This window comes from Cryptococcus neoformans, assembly GCF_000091045.1.
Source record: "Cryptococcus neoformans var. neoformans JEC21 chromosome 12 sequence".
Classification (NCBI taxonomy): domain Eukaryota; kingdom Fungi; phylum Basidiomycota; class Tremellomycetes; order Tremellales; family Cryptococcaceae; genus Cryptococcus; species Cryptococcus deneoformans.
In genome coordinates, this window is record NC_006681.1 from 1 (window position 1) to 14,848 (window position 14,848).

The 14,848-nt window shown below is 47.8% G+C and overlaps 5 protein-coding genes across 5 annotated transcripts; 1 reads left to right on the top strand and 4 right to left on the bottom strand.

The window, feature by feature from the left end:
* Positions 1-297: 297 nt before the first annotated feature.
* On the bottom strand, positions 298-2,931 carry CNL03660 (alpha-amylase AmyA, putative). Its single transcript, XM_567929.2, has 7 exons — positions 2,531-2,931; positions 2,289-2,484; positions 1,731-2,224; positions 1,163-1,679; positions 1,038-1,108; positions 910-985; positions 298-848 (listed from the first exon to the last, which is right to left on the bottom strand). Exons 1-7 carry the CDS (start codon positions 2,623-2,625, stop codon positions 477-479), a joined length of 1,821 nt encoding a protein of 606 aa, XP_567929.1. The 5' UTR covers positions 2,626-2,931; the 3' UTR covers positions 298-476.
* A 196-nt stretch (positions 2,932-3,127) lies between these two features.
* Positions 3,128-6,034, top strand: CNL03670 (expressed protein). The gene is made up of 9 exons (XM_024658121.1): positions 3,128-3,281; positions 3,340-3,641; positions 3,710-3,781; positions 3,852-4,940; positions 5,003-5,083; positions 5,152-5,162; positions 5,220-5,291; positions 5,355-5,489; positions 5,549-6,034. The coding sequence occupies exons 1-8, from the start codon at positions 3,254-3,256 to the stop codon at positions 5,383-5,385; spliced, it is 1,686 nt and encodes a 561-aa protein (XP_024513803.1). The 5' UTR covers positions 3,128-3,253; the 3' UTR covers positions 5,386-5,489; positions 5,549-6,034.
* On the bottom strand, positions 5,647-8,486 carry CNL03680 (hypothetical protein). Its single transcript, XM_567931.2, has 4 exons — positions 8,000-8,486; positions 7,629-7,940; positions 6,060-7,582; positions 5,647-6,006 (listed from the first exon to the last, which is right to left on the bottom strand). The coding sequence occupies exons 1-4, from the start codon at positions 8,369-8,371 to the stop codon at positions 5,889-5,891; spliced, it is 2,325 nt and encodes a 774-aa protein (XP_567931.1). The 5' UTR covers positions 8,372-8,486; the 3' UTR covers positions 5,647-5,888.
* Positions 8,487-8,647: 161 nt separating this feature from the next.
* Positions 8,648-11,349, bottom strand: CNL03690 (expressed protein). Its single transcript, XM_567932.2, has 7 exons — positions 10,654-11,349; positions 10,513-10,584; positions 9,527-10,459; positions 9,412-9,474; positions 9,328-9,362; positions 9,206-9,277; positions 8,648-9,150 (listed from the first exon to the last, which is right to left on the bottom strand). The coding sequence occupies exons 1-7, from the start codon at positions 11,008-11,010 to the stop codon at positions 8,748-8,750; spliced, it is 1,935 nt and encodes a 644-aa protein (XP_567932.1). The 5' UTR covers positions 11,011-11,349; the 3' UTR covers positions 8,648-8,747.
* A 241-nt stretch (positions 11,350-11,590) lies between these two features.
* CNL03700 (glutamate decarboxylase, putative) lies at positions 11,591-14,321 on the bottom strand. Its single transcript, XM_567933.1, has 15 exons — positions 14,185-14,321; positions 14,030-14,122; positions 13,848-13,978; positions 13,771-13,798; positions 13,588-13,705; positions 13,283-13,537; positions 13,152-13,219; positions 12,968-13,099; positions 12,863-12,916; positions 12,697-12,814; positions 12,578-12,644; positions 12,166-12,529; positions 12,005-12,112; positions 11,829-11,943; positions 11,591-11,764 (listed from the first exon to the last, which is right to left on the bottom strand). The coding sequence occupies exons 2-15, from the start codon at positions 14,110-14,112 to the stop codon at positions 11,732-11,734; spliced, it is 1,674 nt and encodes a 557-aa protein (XP_567933.1). The 5' UTR covers positions 14,113-14,122; positions 14,185-14,321; the 3' UTR covers positions 11,591-11,731.
* Between the last annotated feature and the right edge of the window lie 527 nt (positions 14,322-14,848).

Here is a 14,848-nt window from a genome sequence, read left to right on the forward strand (position 1 = left end):
TAACCCCCTAACCCCCTAACCCCCTAACCCCTAACCCCCTAACCCCCTAACCCCCTAACCCCTAAGTCACGTACCATACGAACCTTTGAAGGATCTTCAATCTTCGAAATTGCATCTGAAAAATGGAACAGAAACGGAAACATGGGAATTTGCTCTATTGCTTGATAACGAAATGAAATGAGAGATTATGCATAGGATCCAAGTCTTAGTATCCAGCATAGCACTACAGGTCGTAAAGACGGTTCCGCTGATAACTCATCTACTGTTAATATAAGCACCTATTGTACAAAAATGGGTTGATTCATATGTCCGTGATTTATAGATCGTCCTCACAATAAATTAATAGTTGATAATTATGATTGAAAGGCTGATAATTATGATCGTTCGTTCCATAGGCAGGCCTTGTGTCCATAATCCTCTTGATCACCTCCCATCACTATTACACTCTGACCCAACAGCCTCCCGAATTGAAAGCCTTACAATTGCCTCTTGCTCATAGCCCTCTTCTTTGACCTGCGACAAATGCTTCCGCTAGAAGTCACAGCAGTGCTTGCAGTTGACACGGCAGCAACGACGACTACCAACTCGGAACTCGAGACGGAACTGGCAGCACTGGTGGGGGTGTACCAGCTAATGCTTGAAGAGAGGGCTGAGCTTGTTGCAGAGAAAGAGGGAGAGGAGGAGCCATCAGTGATGACGGCGAGGTTGCCACTTATACTGGCACTACTGGTGGCAGTGTCGATAGAGGTGGAAGCAGAGGAAGATGAGGAGACAGTAGTAGCGTTAGTGCTGTTGGATAAAGAGCCACATAATCCGGCCTTATCGGCAACATCAGAGGCGACAAATACCTGCACAAACCATTAGCTATCATCGAAATGTCGTTGAGCAGAGAAGAAGAAGCCGTCTTACGAAAGGCTGGCCGGAAGTCCATGTGACGGTAAGAGAACCATCGCTGTCAGTAGTAGAAGTAGAGCACGAAAGAAGACTAATAGTTGGTGAGCAATGTATATGAACACAAAGAGCGGAAATAGGCTTACTCGATGACAGAGACAGAGCCGCCAAATTGGGTGTTTTTGATAGCCCAAGTGCCGGTACCAGACTGGCCCCGCTAACATGGATCATCAACAAAGTAATAGGGAAAGGTACACAAATAATCACTCACATTAGTCAAGACAATCAAAGCCTCTTCTCGCTGAAGGGCAATGTCCTGATCCTGAATGGCAAGAACTGTAGCAACAGCATTATACAGCTCACCAACACCGCCCAACCTATTCCTAATGTTATTGAGGTTTGTGATCCTCCCAAAGGTAACCCCATCAGTGGCATAATTATTGTAATTCCAAAGCGCCTCCCGATTCTGAGGGTCCGTAGGACCATCGGAGATGTCTTGCTCCAAACCGTAATACACAATCGGCATACCGCCGTACATGAACATACCGACAATAGCGTTGTAAACGAGTGAAGCGTCAGATGTAAGAGAATTGAATCGAGGAAGATCTTGGTTGTCGAGGAATGTGCCAATGACTGTAGGATCAGGATAGGATGAGGCGGCGAGGTTGATGTAGTATTCGAGGGTGGACATTTTGTCGCCACCGGTGAAAACGTTGACAAAGCCGTACATGAGGCCGAAACCACAAACAGAGTCAATGCCACCAGCACTTTGGTATTCCCCCGCGTATCTGCCAGTGGTCAGCTTTAGTATCAAGCTAGATATCATTCGTAAGACTTACTCGGTGTTGTCACCTGCGACTTCACCCATGCAGAACGTGCCGGCGGCCTCGCAGAAATCGTGCTGGAATTCTTTGCTCATATGCTTGCTCGCATCAATTCTGAAACCATCTATCCCGTACTCGGTGACATACCCACCAACCCAGTCCTTGAGTACGCTAGCGACAGAGTCGCTTTCAGTTTTGAGATCAAGCAGCGCCACATCCCCGTTGTCATCTCCTGTCACAAGCCAGCAGACTTGCTCGGAAGTGTGGTTTCCCCAGCTGATATCACATCGTGTGTGGAAATCGGAAGGGTCCTTGAAGAGAAGGGTACCATCGGCATCTGAAGCGAGTGCAGAGGCATCGAGAGAGTAGGAAGTGGCTGCAAGAGCGTTAATAGCAATGTCGACCATGAGGTACATTCCTCGGTCGTGGACCGCAACCGAGAGGGCTTTGAGATCGGAAGCTTGGCCGAAATGGGGGTTGAGTTTAGTCGGGTCTGCTGTCCAGTATCCCTACAGCTGAATGTCATTACTGCTTGCTGGGGGACGCAAGTATTGAAACTTGTCGGATACTTACGTGGTAAGCTTCGCCATACTTAGTATTACCTTCAATGTTGAGAGCGGTAGGACTGATCCAGATGGCATCAAATCCCATATTCTGGATATAGTCTAGCTTCGAGATGATGGTTTGCCATGTACCACCGCAGTAGTTAGTAGCGCCTAACGGACATGTTGTGTCGTCAGAAGGAGGTGCGAAACGGTCAGTAATAAGTCTGCTCGAGGGTTAATACGGGCCTTGCTGGAGAGCGACGTGCTCACTGATAGATAGATCTTGATCGCCATTCGTCGCTGGTAGCTCCCTGAGCGATGGCGAGGAGTGGGAGGAGTGAGATAAGTTTTGAAAGGACAGGCATTGTGCACCTCTTGTGAATAAATGAGTGTGGATTGAAAAAGAGTGGCAGGATGATGGAGCAAAGATAGAGGCTGTGAGTTATTATCGGTCGGGCGTTGGAATAAATAATGGAACGAAATCAGCGAGAACATGGTATACGACAACATCCTTTGTTTGTTGAGCATGCAAAACCAGGCGCCAGCTTCTTCTGCCACTTGGCCGTCGGCCCGTGCGTCCTTTTGCGTTTCATCCGCCCATTGTTTACATGCTGTGCTTGCCAAGACGGCATTCTTGGCGGGCGGCGAATGAAAATTGGGTGATGACCGTGAAAGGGACGCGCAGATCAGGATGGAACATGAAACCTTCTTCACAGTTACCTATTGTTTTCTATGCGGTTACTAACTGTAATCTCGGCGCCCTTTTCCACCCGTATTACGTAAATAGAAACGCGTCGCGTAGGTCAGGATCGAGGTGCCATCAGACAGCGAGGAATGCCCGGGCCTCACAAATGCTTATCTTTGTCCGATTTCTGCTTATCACATGGTGAGATATCCGATGCCGACGCGACGCCGATTATTTGCACATCACTTTAGCCTTCCTTTCCAGATTCCCAACATCATCGTCTAGATTGATGATATTAAAACCCAAAGATGACTTCCACCTTCAGGCAGCCCTCTCGTGAGTCTTTGTTGTTAACACTGAAGACAGGCAGTACTGACATGATGCGACCGGTAAGTATTCGATCATTTCCATCGTATACCCAATCCATATGCTCAAAAGGGTTTAGAGTATGTGACTCCTGGAAAAGAGCTCCGGAAGTTGAAGCGCAAGGAGCAAAAGGAACGCCGGATCGAACAGAGACGGGCACATTTGAAGAAAAGGTCACAACTACTGGCTGAGAGGGCTACGATCGTCGCGAAGAGACCAGTTTGGCATGATATACCAGACTGGGGAGATCGTACAGACTGTCCCCTTTTCAAACTTCCTCCGGAAATACTGGACTTGTGCTTTGGTACTGAACTTGACAATGATCTTTCGGTATGTTGTCATTCAACGAATAGTGGGCTAAGGAAAATCAGCTGGCTGATAATAAGCGTTTTCGATAGCTACGAGAATACATAGCCCTAGCTGCCGTCTCTAGATATTTCCGACAGCAATTCACTTCTGAAGTGTTCCTGGTGAGTCTTTTCGTCTCCTCACTACAACCTCAACTTCATCAATCCTTACATTCTCCACTATGCTACGCAGGCGATTTTTCTCCACGTCACTGGTGACTGTCGGGAATCTTTAGATAAACACGCAGAACACATATTTTCCACCCACGTCGAAGACTGGAGAGAAGAGAAACCCCTTCCAAAGATCAGTGAATCCATATATATCGCTTCTATGCCTCACGACCAATGGACTCGCGCCGAATACGAATACCACACAGCTCTTCAAAAGTTTTATCGAAGCCGGTATATGGTTATGTACCTCCGAGGAGAGATCCATCGATGCCCCTCCGGGGGAACAAACAAATGGATCGGCAACGTTAGTTATACTCATTCAAATACTATGGGAGACAAGAGTATTTACTACTCGAGTACTGTTCCTGGGCTCAAAGACGGTGAAACATATGACCCAAAAGATCCCACTTGTCTCCATGCGGATGTCCTGGACAAGAGTATTTATCCTTGTTGCTCAGACTGGAGCATGGATACGGAGATTGATGAGGATGAACCAGAACTCAACAAGTGGAAGACAATCGTCGAAAACTATCACGTAACGTACGAGTCCGATTTCTGGAACCGCAAAGCTGAGGAGATATTACGGAGGCGAAGACGAAAGAGATATAGGCGGAAACAAAGCAGTCGGCCAGGGGAGCCTGCTAAACGTGTAGATACTAAATTAGACCTGTCCAGTAGTGACGACAGTGGGTATGACACTGATGACCTACAGAAACTCGTAAATGATGACGAACTGGGAAATGAGACGGAAGATGGGCTTGATGGTTACGATGGAGATAACGAGGATACAGCTGAAGGAAAGAACGACGAGATCAACTCCGAAGTCCCGGAGAACCAAGAAAAACTTGAACTTATGATGCTCCGCACGCTGGCCATAAAAGCTCGTGATAGTCGGGAAGCGTATGAAAAGAGAAAGGAAGGGGAGGAGACGAAGGATGAACCGGAATCGGACGATGGCTGGGTTGTACCACTCCCCGGAGATCCAGAAAGGGAGGCTCTTGCTTTGAAATTTCTCGAGTACGTTCTTGAGCCGGAACCGCACGACCATTGGCCAAGCCATGTGAGAAGGACGATTGCGCGTAACATCAACTCTCACGCTGTTGCTGAAGATGTGAGTTGCCAAACTTGTCGTCGCAAAAAGTTCCTTTTTAACGTAATTGTATCTATTTACAGGATGCTATCGAAGTTTACGGAGTTACCAAAGAGGAATTATATGGTCTCAAACATTATCATGGTGCCCTTTGGGAAAAAACTGTGGGTCGTCTTCTGTAGCAATTTGGTCCAGTACCTTTAGTCTTGATAGCTGATTTTTACTTGGACAGGATCTCGTACTGTTGGTCAATCCAGAATAAACTGCTCCAATTCACTTATTAATATTGTCGTCACGTAGGTATCCTCGAATGGCCGTGGAGGCTCTTACCTTGCGATCGCACGGTGGGCCCCTGGGTCATTACAGGTTCATGTACGTTGAAATTTGATTAAATTAACTACCAAGCTGAGCCATACATCATTTTTGATGCACTAGCATAGACAGACACGCTAGAAAACTCAGATAATACCACGCTCTCTTTCAACCTCAAGATGATCCGAGCAAGGACGGCGGGTAAGCCTACCGATTACGAACATCCAAGTAGGAGATGCGCAATATAGCAGAGCTAAGGTTGGAACTCCTGTAACTCCTATAGTAGTTGTGAGATTCAAAGTAGGCTGATGAAGCAGACCGAATGCTGGAACCAGTCAATGGCTCAAACCGACGTAGACCTCCAGAAACTCGCCGCTGTAAATGGCTTACGAATGCTCGTCACCCAGAAGGGAAGATCTAAAGCACTATGCATCGAAAGCGCAAAGACAGAAGAGTCCGAAAACTCAAGGGTTCCAGCTGCTTCACATGCTATAAAATTGCAAGAAAGCTCCAAATATGCTATACAAGAGAAATTACAGCTCAAAACTTGTCGCTTTACTCTACAAGACACGTTCGCACATATTCAAAAAGAACCCAAAATGCTAGATGAACCTCGGCACAAACTACTCTCTTTTAAAATATATGATTGCAATGTCGCTACACTTCTCTCTCTGTGCTTGAAGATTTGGCCTCGTTGGCACTTTCGGTCTTGGCTTCCCGCTCCGCTTTGGCAGCTTGATTTTTCTTGTCAAAGGCTCCAGTTTTTCTTAACCATCTATAACAATCATCAGCATATTTGCCACGAAGCCGATTGACTAAAAGACTCACCTTTGTCGAACTTGGTGATAACTTCTCGTAGGTACACCTTTACTGACCAAATCCCACTTTTCACCATGTATCGCTACAGCCCTGGCTAGTAGCTCATCCTCTTCTACAGTCCACTTCAAGTATGGTGACCTGACCCTCTTGATCGGCATTTCGCTAGTGTAATGCCAGTACTTGCCAAGACCGGGCACGACCTTACCAGATGGACTCGCAAAGTTTCCGTTTCCGGCACCGGGACCACCGCCGCCTTCAGAGATAACGCCGGGAGTAGATGTAGGATTTATCGCAGAGGAAGAGGCACCTGCCGGAGGTAACCGCTCATCAAGCTCGCCACCGGGAGTTGGGTAAATTTGACTAGAGGCGTAGCCTCTGGCAGGAGTTAGGGATTCGGAAGTTGTAGATGAACCCCGTATGCGGTGAGTGGGGGTTTGTAATGAGGGATCAACCACAAAATCGTCTGATGCAGGGTGGGCCTTCAAACGAACGTTGGCCATTGTTCGATTTCGAGGAGTGAGGTCGATAGGTGCGCCCAGACTTGAACCATGGCTTCTTGGACTGGAGTCCTTCTCGAGCAATCCGCCAAATTGGGGAGTAGAAGATGTGAGAGGAACGGCAGGACTGCTTTGCACTACGGAGCTGGGAGCGGTAGAGCTAGCGACATCTAGCTGGCTTGCTTGTGCTAATAAGTCGAGCGCGGAAGCCGATCCTGCTGAAGCCGAATGCTGATGCGCCTTGTGAGACCCGCCACCTTCCCACACATCACCTCGCCGTCTCTTCGGACTCCCTCGTTCAATATCACTGCTATCCGGTCTTGGGCGAGTTGTACTTCTTGTAGCTGAAAGAGTCGATAAGATGGGTTCTCCATGTACAGGTGAGTTTGGACGAGTCGCCATCTCGGCAGCACGAAGGAGGTCGTTAAAGTTGCTACCACCAGGCGTCGTTTGAGGTAAGGATGACTGCCCGGTCGTACGGGATTTAGAGGGAGTTTGCGGAATGGTGCTTATACTGGCATTTTGCACATTCTTCTTGGTACTTCGCTTGGTACGAGAGAGAAGTGGTGTGGCCTGGGATTTGCTTTTACCCTTGGTTACGGACCCGCTAGCTCGCTGATCGATGAGCGGCTCCTCCTCACTAGCATCCTCCTCGACATCCGACATTGGTTGTTCGCCATAGCCTTCCTTGTAACCCATTCCTCCCTCTGGACCAACAACGCCAGCTTTCTTCAGCTCGCCCATGGTTAAACGGCCTAATCGGTCGTTGGTCTTGCGCATGCTTCGGATAGCCTTGGCAGCTAACAGAAGATGTTCAGTTCTGGCGTCCCCCATAGTCGCACGGCTAGATCGATGAATACCCTTGCTATTTTCGAGCTGAGGCATATACTGAGGGAGAAAAACGGGCGGCGCAGAAGTTGCGGGTGTTAATTCTGTAGGCTTGGAAGTAAGAGCTGAGGTGTTAAGAATGACATGCGGTCTAAGAAGACGGAGTTCGTTGACAAGTCGGTCGATTTGTCTTTGGGTGTCAACCAACTAGGGGAAAATCAGCTCTAGCCATCGGATGACTGACCAAACGTACTCTGGGTGCCATCAATCTGTTGTCCATTTCCAGTCTCTTGTTCGCCGCTTCGAGCTCCTTGTGATAACCAACATCCAAATCCAATACTTTTCGTTTGTTTGAAACTTTTTCCTCCTCTTTTGAAACCATGACTGCCCGCATCTCTTTATGCCATGAATCTCTCTCGACAGCATGTCGTTCTCGCTCGGTAGCCATGAGCTGTTCCGAAATTTTGGCCTGTTGCTGCATGGTCGCAATAGTGCTTTTCTGCGCTGCTAAACGCTCTTGCAGAAATGGCAAATGATTGAGAGTAAGCGGTAAAAGAGTCTTGACCTGATTTCGAAGTTAGTTGGCAATCATCCTTTGAATAATGCGAGTGATTGATAACCCACCATTCCCAGTAGCTCATCTCTTTGCACCCACTCATCCCCTGTCTTTCCATTGGCCTCCAACTCGTTCACTCTTGACTGTAATCTTGTGAGCTGTTCCATGTCGAATCCAGTCTCTTCTTCATCCTTATCTTCCGCACTCTCAACTGCTCTTTCCTTTCCCTTGTCTTTCCTTTCTCCATTCGCTGTACCCATATCAATGCTCCCTCTTTCGCTCCCAGAGACGCTTCCTTCTATTCTGACCTCACCACCATCGAAAGTCGCTCGAGGAGTACGCAATACGGCCGTCTTCGGGGTCTCGTCCATCTGTGGGGTATCGGGGAAAGACAGCGTCGGTGTCTGTATAGTAGTCGGCGACGGTGTTGAGGCTTGCATTGGCGCTTGCGGTGCCAGGCTAACCAGTGAGGTAACGGGGTGTATGCCGGTAGGCAGAAGGCGAATCGCGGGATGGAGAAAGTAAAAGGAAAAGTGCTGCTTGGGGAAAATCAACGGAAGACACCCACGCTTGAGGAAAGTTCACACGTCATTTCCGCAAGTGGCAAAAATCACAAAGATCGCGTTTTATTTCTCCGCGACGAAAATCAATGTGGCACATCACGTTCCGTGCGCAAGTATGCATCATCCATCCATCCATTCTAACTCAATGAATGTCCACTCTGCGACATAATTGCATGCATTGAAAAGGTCCAACAATAAGATTTACACGGAACCCTTTGGGTATACAAACAAATAGCTTATATCCTATACATAACTACCAGAGATCATCCTCTTCATCAGTAAATGAATACATGTATTCATTAACATCATTCCAAGGGACGTTTGGAACAGGAAGCAGCTCATCTTGAGAAGAGCCGTCTTCATCAGAAGTCTCAGAACCCTCTCCATTGGCAACGCGCTGAGCTTTCCTCGCGGCTTTGGCCGCCCTGTGCTCCCTCCAATCAGCGACGAAATCGATGAACGTGCCTTGATAATGCCAGATCCCGCAATCCTTGTCCACTCCATACTTGGCGCCAATATCATCAGGATCAACGGTAGTCTGGGGGTATTGCCTCGATTTCGGTTCTTTTTCAACGTAAGTGGGATCGGCTTTGCGTTTGGCCGCATTGGCTTGTCGGGTGGCTAGAGACTTCAAGGCTCTTTCATTGGCAGATTCACTAAAGGCCAAGTCTAGTAAGAACAGTCATGTATTAGTATGGAATTGATGCTTACACATGGTAATGATGGCCAATAGGACCGCCATGAGAACGAAGAGCAAGAGCTTGGATGGCCGCAAGGGAGTAACTGTTTTGCTGAGTCAACTACGATTATCGTTAGGAAGTCTCTACACTTACATGCTCGATGGAGTTTTAGGATTCAAGGGATTCGGCTGAAATCTAATCAGCACGATACATGAGCCCGAACAAAAATTCACTCACCACAAGGTAGTGCTTCAAGCATAACAGCTCTGCTTCTCCTACTTTGAACACCCTTATTGCATCCTTCTCACATTATCAGCTACCGTTGCCCCTATCTTGACGCGGTTGTACTCACTGCTCGGTTGATGAATTTCTTATTTGCAGCTTCAACAGCTCTAGCTCTCCATGGGCTTGGATATGCGTCATGGGGCAGTCTCTCTCCCGTCAATGGATCATACTCGACCAAGGTTGCATGGGGTCTCTTTGGTTTTTCCTCGGGAGGCAAGACCCAGTTTGGATCCCGAACAAACTTTTTGGTTTGCTTCTTTTTGCCCTTCTTGCGCGTTGACCTGTCGCCTTCCTTGCCTTCGTCTGCTTCGTCTTCGCTTGAAAGATCGCTGAAATCCTCGCCCTTGTCGTAGTTATCATACGTCCTCCTCAACAATCTCATTTTGTCTTCCAGTTTGTAAATCTTTTGCCATAGTTCACCATCCTTATTGTGAACAGATTCTTCCCATTCCCATTCTTGCAAAGTTGAGTAGAAATTAAGCTCGTCGTCGGATTCTTCATCATCATCATCATCATGACCATCATTCCCTTCCTCTGCATGGCTTGCACCCAGACCAATTTCCTTCCCGTTCTCATCCGTCATTATCGGAACCCCCAACTCATTCTTCGGCCCCTGAGTCTCCCCGTGCTTTAAGCCAGGTACTGTCGCAAGTACAGTTCGTGAAATACCGTCCACAATGACCTTCCTCAACACTCTCCTTTTCTTCATCTTCTCCTTCTTGATGTTCGCCCTTTCGGCCCTAGCGTCCGCCCAGATCTGTCTCGCTTGGGCAATTATCTTATCGGCTCGAATTACAAACTCGTAATCCTTCTGTGTCCACTCTTCACGGGGAGGAATGGAACGCATATGAATTTCGAGGTGGTCAAATCTTTTGAGAGGGGGATCTTGACGCCAATCTTTTACAGCACGAGTGAAGATGAGCTGGGAGTGTTTGATAGGGGATCGACGGGCACAAGGGCGGAGCTTCATGTAATTGGGATGGGACTTGAGGTAGATTTCCTGGCATAATCTCGTCAGCACACAGACAAGAATAAGATCAGAATTATACTCACTCGGAACACGTCGTCCGTAAAATGAAACCTGAAGTACCTTGATACTCCAGCTAAAGCCACATAGTCTCGTAGCTGTCATCCAATACACGGATCAGCCGATGGCTTTCAGAAGCTCCTCGTCATCACAATACCTCCACCTACCTGTAGTCCCAAATTGAGCTTGGTCCCAAAACACAGGTCAAGCACTTCCGCTGGGAGCCTGAACAGCGGTACGTCGGTCCTATCCCCCCAATCGGGAATATCCCTCCATGTGGCTTCCTTTGCTGCGAAAGGTTTGCGCACCCGCTTCTTCGGACCAGGAGGTGGAGAATCAGATGTGCCTTCCGCTTTGTTTTTCCCCTTCCTCCCTTTCGCTCTGCCCTTGAGTCTGGAGTCAATAGACCGAATGTCTTCCGCAACGGCGACTGGAGGATCAGCAGTCTCGTCTTTCCCGCTTTGGACGGTTCGAGCTCGTTTCGTAGTAGAGTTGCGGGTTTCCGCCGTTCGCTTGGGCTGCATTATAAAGTTGATATTTCGGAGACTTATGCGTGGGTTAAGAAAATATTGATGAACTGACGCAGAGTTGGTGTATGGTGAAGAAATCGAGTAAGGAAACAAAGCAAAACAGAAAAATGAAGTGGCGTGAAGCGACTGGGAAAAGAAGGCGGCAAAGAGGAAGATTGGGCGATCGATCGATGGAAGGCGACTAGATCGGCTAGCCGCGGATGAAGGCGGGAGACGTGGTTAAGAGTGAAGGGTGAATGGCGGAGTACAAAGGGGGGGCGGATTCAGAAACGAGAGCAGGAACTCTTTGATGGCGATAGTAAGATGACGGAAGAACACTTCAGCACCGCGAATCGCCACCTGTTTTTGGAAATGAAACAGAATCAAATGATGGGAAGCGAGGGAAGCGAGGATGGGGCTTCTGTAAGCGTGCCTGTGGAAATGAGTTGAAATGGCTTTTCGCATAGGCACGCCTCTCCGTCTTGCCGGGTGTAAGTCATATACAACTTATCCATTGGATTATTCCCGTCCGTCGTTCATTCCCTCTACTAATCTTTCGATTACCTTGTTTCCTTCGGTCTTATCGCAACTTAGCATAACGCTCCAATTTTTGCATATCCAAACCAGACTAATCGCAAAAAGCCGAGTAAAAAGTCATTTGTTACGCTTTCTCTGTACAAGATCTTCTCCCATCCACCGGACTACTTCTTCATTAACATACTCTAACAAGGTTTCTCTAACAGGGCTTAGAATAGGTGGAAGTGTGTTGCTAAATCATATCATGTTAGTGACTAACCCGCGAGACTGAAAATGCCGACAGGGCAGATACGCACCTTGATGTGGACAGCATCAATATTATCCAGCTTGCCGTGGTCCAAATTCTCGTGACGCCTGGTAGCAGTAGACATGGAGTATGAAGGTCCAGCGTCATTTAGGAGATCTTCGGTTCTGTAAAGCCATGAAAAAATCAGCACGAACTTTAAAACAAGGAAAACCGATGAGGACGTACACCTGAAGAATGTCGTGGATGAGCTTCCTCGCCAAGTCACCAGAAAGGGACTCTCGGACGACGACTCGGAGGATCTCAGTTTTCTCGCAGTCGGGAGCGAGAGGGTAGCTGTGACAAGTCAATACTGGGTCCACAATTGCCCCAAAAAAATCCGGACTTACTTGGGGACGATCCAGCCGATAGACCTCAGCTGCATCTGGATCCACGCCTGCTTCACACCAGGGTACTTCTTCTTAATTTCGTCCGTAAACATAAACGACACAACGGGCAAACCCTCGCAATAATACTCGGCATCGTCAACAGTAGTCTTCTTGCCGTGCAAAACGGTATTAGCGGCGTCGGCGACGGCAGGGAGGATGTTGGATTGTTCGGCGCTGCTGGAGGATTCGGTAAGAGCCTTGGGGTGGTGGATCTTGGAGAGACAAATGAAGTAGCCAGAGTGCTCGAGGGCTCGGGAGATGAGACGAGCTACGGTGAGGTTCTTGTCCATTATACGCTTGTAACCTTCGAAACCGAGGTTCAAGACTATGATAGAATTAGCTGCAAGGTCCACCCGCCTTCATCCGGACTTACAAGTGAACATCTGGGCGAGGATAGGGTGTGCCGGTCTACTGAAATTGAGATTAAATGAATAATCGGTCTACAGAACCGGAGTTAGAATGATTAAAATAAAAAATTAGGACTTTATTTACAGCACCGAGATAGTGAAGCTCAAAGATCAACTCCTTAGGAAGGTACTCCATAGACCTCCAGATGATCCATCCGACACCCACAGTGCTCATACCGTACTTGTGACCCGAGGCATTGATACTATCCCGCTTTTCAGCAATTATTTCTCTTCTTTTAACAGCTTCTCACCTATGGACTCGAGGAATTTGGAAGTCCCACTGGTAATGAGGGTATGCAAATGGACTTCCAGAACCGTTAATTTCGAAACGACCGTATGAGTCATTCTAAACTTACGCAACAAAACCACCAGAAGCGGCATCAACGTGGATAGGGACACTAATACCTGTCTCGGCCTCGTATTTGTCGAGCTCTTGAGCCACGTCTTTTACGGATTCAAACGCGCCGGTGTAAGTTGATCCCAAGATACTGTAAAAGGTCAACTTGGTGTACCCGGAAATAAAATAAAATTAAAACTTACACAAAGACACCAATTGTGTTCTCATCGACGTATTTGAGGACGTCCTTGGGGTCCATTACATAACTCGACTACTTCCATCAGCCTTTAACTCACAGCCTTTAACTCATTCTTCTTTCGTGGCGTTTACTCACCTCAGGCTTAATAGGCACAAGTCTCGCCTCAACCTCAAAGTATCTAGCAAACTTCTCCAAAGCTACTTGAGCCTCTGCACCCATAACGATGTTAGGTCCGGGGTTGTGGATATCTTTCCCAGCGGCTTTCATCTTTTCCTGCCATCGGCGCTTGAGAGCGAGACCGCCAAGCATGATGGCTTCAGAGGAACCGGTAGTAGCGGTGCCCATAGCCGTGGCTTCTTTGGGAGCGTGCCAGAGGTGAGAGAGCATTGACTGACCACATGGGTCAGCTGGAGTCATTCGTCGCGGCTGCTGTAGCTTACGATACATCGCTCGTGAATCTGTTGAGCAGCAGGGTATTCGTCCTGGTCGACCAGATTCTTATTGATGTTTTCCTGGACAAGACGGTTGCACTCATCAGGAACCCAAGTGTGAACAAATCTGTATATCTCATTGATCAGTATTCCCCGACTCAAGATCGTTTGCAAATGGTGCGAAAAACTCACGAAGCCAAATTCATGTTGGGGTTCCCATCTAGTTCCCAGTCAGCCTTTAACTCTAAAAAATAATGATGAAAACTCACCAAGCATCAGCTCATCGTGTAAGAGCTGGTATGTAGCCCTGCCATTGACACCCTTACTGGGGAGCCTGTATCTCGGAACCTCGTCCTCAACTTCGTAGCGGGAAGTGTAGGGAATATCATAAAGAGCAGCCCTGCGCAGAAATTAGTCACGAAATGGCTATGTTCATGGCCGATACACCTACTTATGACTAAGGTGCCTCTTGATAGGGTGGTCTTTGCACTCTTCAATGAGCTTGTCGGCGTCTACGTGTTGAGAGAGGGCCATGATGTTCGTTCTGGGAAGTCTGTGCGGTCAGGTACTGAATCTGCGATGTTATCTGTGCTTTATATAGCTCACCTATCTTTCCTAGCAAGAGAGAAGAGGATGACGGAGGCGATTGAAATGAAGACTTAATACGCGGTTTGCTGTGTTTGTATTAAAACCCTTTCCGACGTTGTAAGAGGCTATCACACGTTTACGAGACTGCTGGGAAGTGCACATGCGGGCTAGATTATTTATAGGCAATTGACGACAAAAGCAGCAGCCCACAGGCCAGTCCCCGTCCCTACCCGCCGTCACCTTTCCCACAACACGACCGACGTCATCATCCAAAAAATCCCAGGCACCATAAAAACAGATCCGGACTATCATTACATTTTTAAACAGTCCGTAACAAAAAATAACAGTCCCGCGTCCTTGCCGAGTGCGATAACTTGGCAGGCGGGAAAAAGTTATCTCCTTCCTGCTGAAGACGGTTTTTAGTGTTTTCGGGTGGATTGCGACGAGAAGCATCCTCCCTTGGCAATTTTGTTGGACATGCGCTTGGTATGCGTAAGATATGAACCATGAGGGAAGAAATTGAGCAAGCCTTCAGTCTGTTTCGTTGTACAACAAGCAATACAGAGCAATGGAAGGAATAAGTTAATACAATAGAGTAAGTCGCCATCGAACCCTGTGATGCGGCTAGTTCAAGCTCATCCTCACGGTTTTTAGAAACTGTCAATCAGTCTAACAGAGGCGA

Bases quoted from the DNA above. Each gene is read 5' to 3' on its own strand.
- CNL03660 (XM_567929.2), bottom strand. From the start codon at position 2,625: ATGCCTGTCCTTTCAAAACTTATCTCACTCCTCCCACTCCTCGCCATC. The intron at 2,485-2,530 runs GTGAGCACGTCG...ACCCTCGAGCAG, and splicing joins CGATCAAGATCTATCTATCA to ACTTATTACTGACCGTTTCG. The intron at 849-909 runs GTAAGACGGCTT...TGGTTTGTGCAG, and splicing joins GGACTTCCGGCCAGCCTTTC to GTATTTGTCGCCTCTGATGT.
- CNL03680 (XM_567931.2), bottom strand. From the start codon at position 8,371: ATGCAAGCCTCAACACCGTCGCCGACTACTATACAGACACCGACGCTG. The intron at 7,941-7,999 runs GTGGGTTATCAA...CTTCGAAATCAG, and splicing joins GAGATGAGCTACTGGGAATG to GTCAAGACTCTTTTACCGCT. The intron at 6,007-6,059 runs GTGAGTCTTTTA...TGATTGTTATAG, and splicing joins TATCACCAAGTTCGACAAAG to ATGGTTAAGAAAAACTGGAG.
- CNL03700 (XM_567933.1), bottom strand. From the start codon at position 14,112: ATGGCCCTCTCTCAACACGTAGACGCCGACAAGCTCATTGAAGAGTGC. The intron at 13,979-14,029 runs GTAGGTGTATCG...ATTTCTGCGCAG, and splicing joins AAGAGGCACCTTAGTCATAA to GGCTGCTCTTTATGATATTC. The intron at 12,530-12,577 runs GTAAGTCCGGAT...ATTCTATCATAG, and splicing joins CCTCGCCCAGATGTTCACTT to TCTTGAACCTCGGTTTCGAA.
- CNL03690 (XM_567932.2), bottom strand. From the start codon at position 11,010: ATGCAGCCCAAGCGAACGGCGGAAACCCGCAACTCTACTACGAAACGA. The intron at 10,585-10,653 runs GTAGGTGGAGGT...ATTGGATGACAG, and splicing joins AGCTCAATTTGGGACTACAG to CTACGAGACTATGTGGCTTT. The intron at 10,460-10,512 runs GTGAGTATAATT...AGATTATGCCAG, and splicing joins TTACGGACGACGTGTTCCGA to GAAATCTACCTCAAGTCCCA.
- CNL03670 (XM_024658121.1), top strand. From the start codon at position 3,254: ATGACTTCCACCTTCAGGCAGCCCTCTC. The intron at 3,642-3,709 runs GTATGTTGTCAT...CGTTTTCGATAG, and splicing joins AACTTGACAATGATCTTTCG to CTACGAGAATACATAGCCCT. The intron at 4,941-5,002 runs GTGAGTTGCCAA...ATCTATTTACAG, and splicing joins CTCACGCTGTTGCTGAAGAT to GATGCTATCGAAGTTTACGG.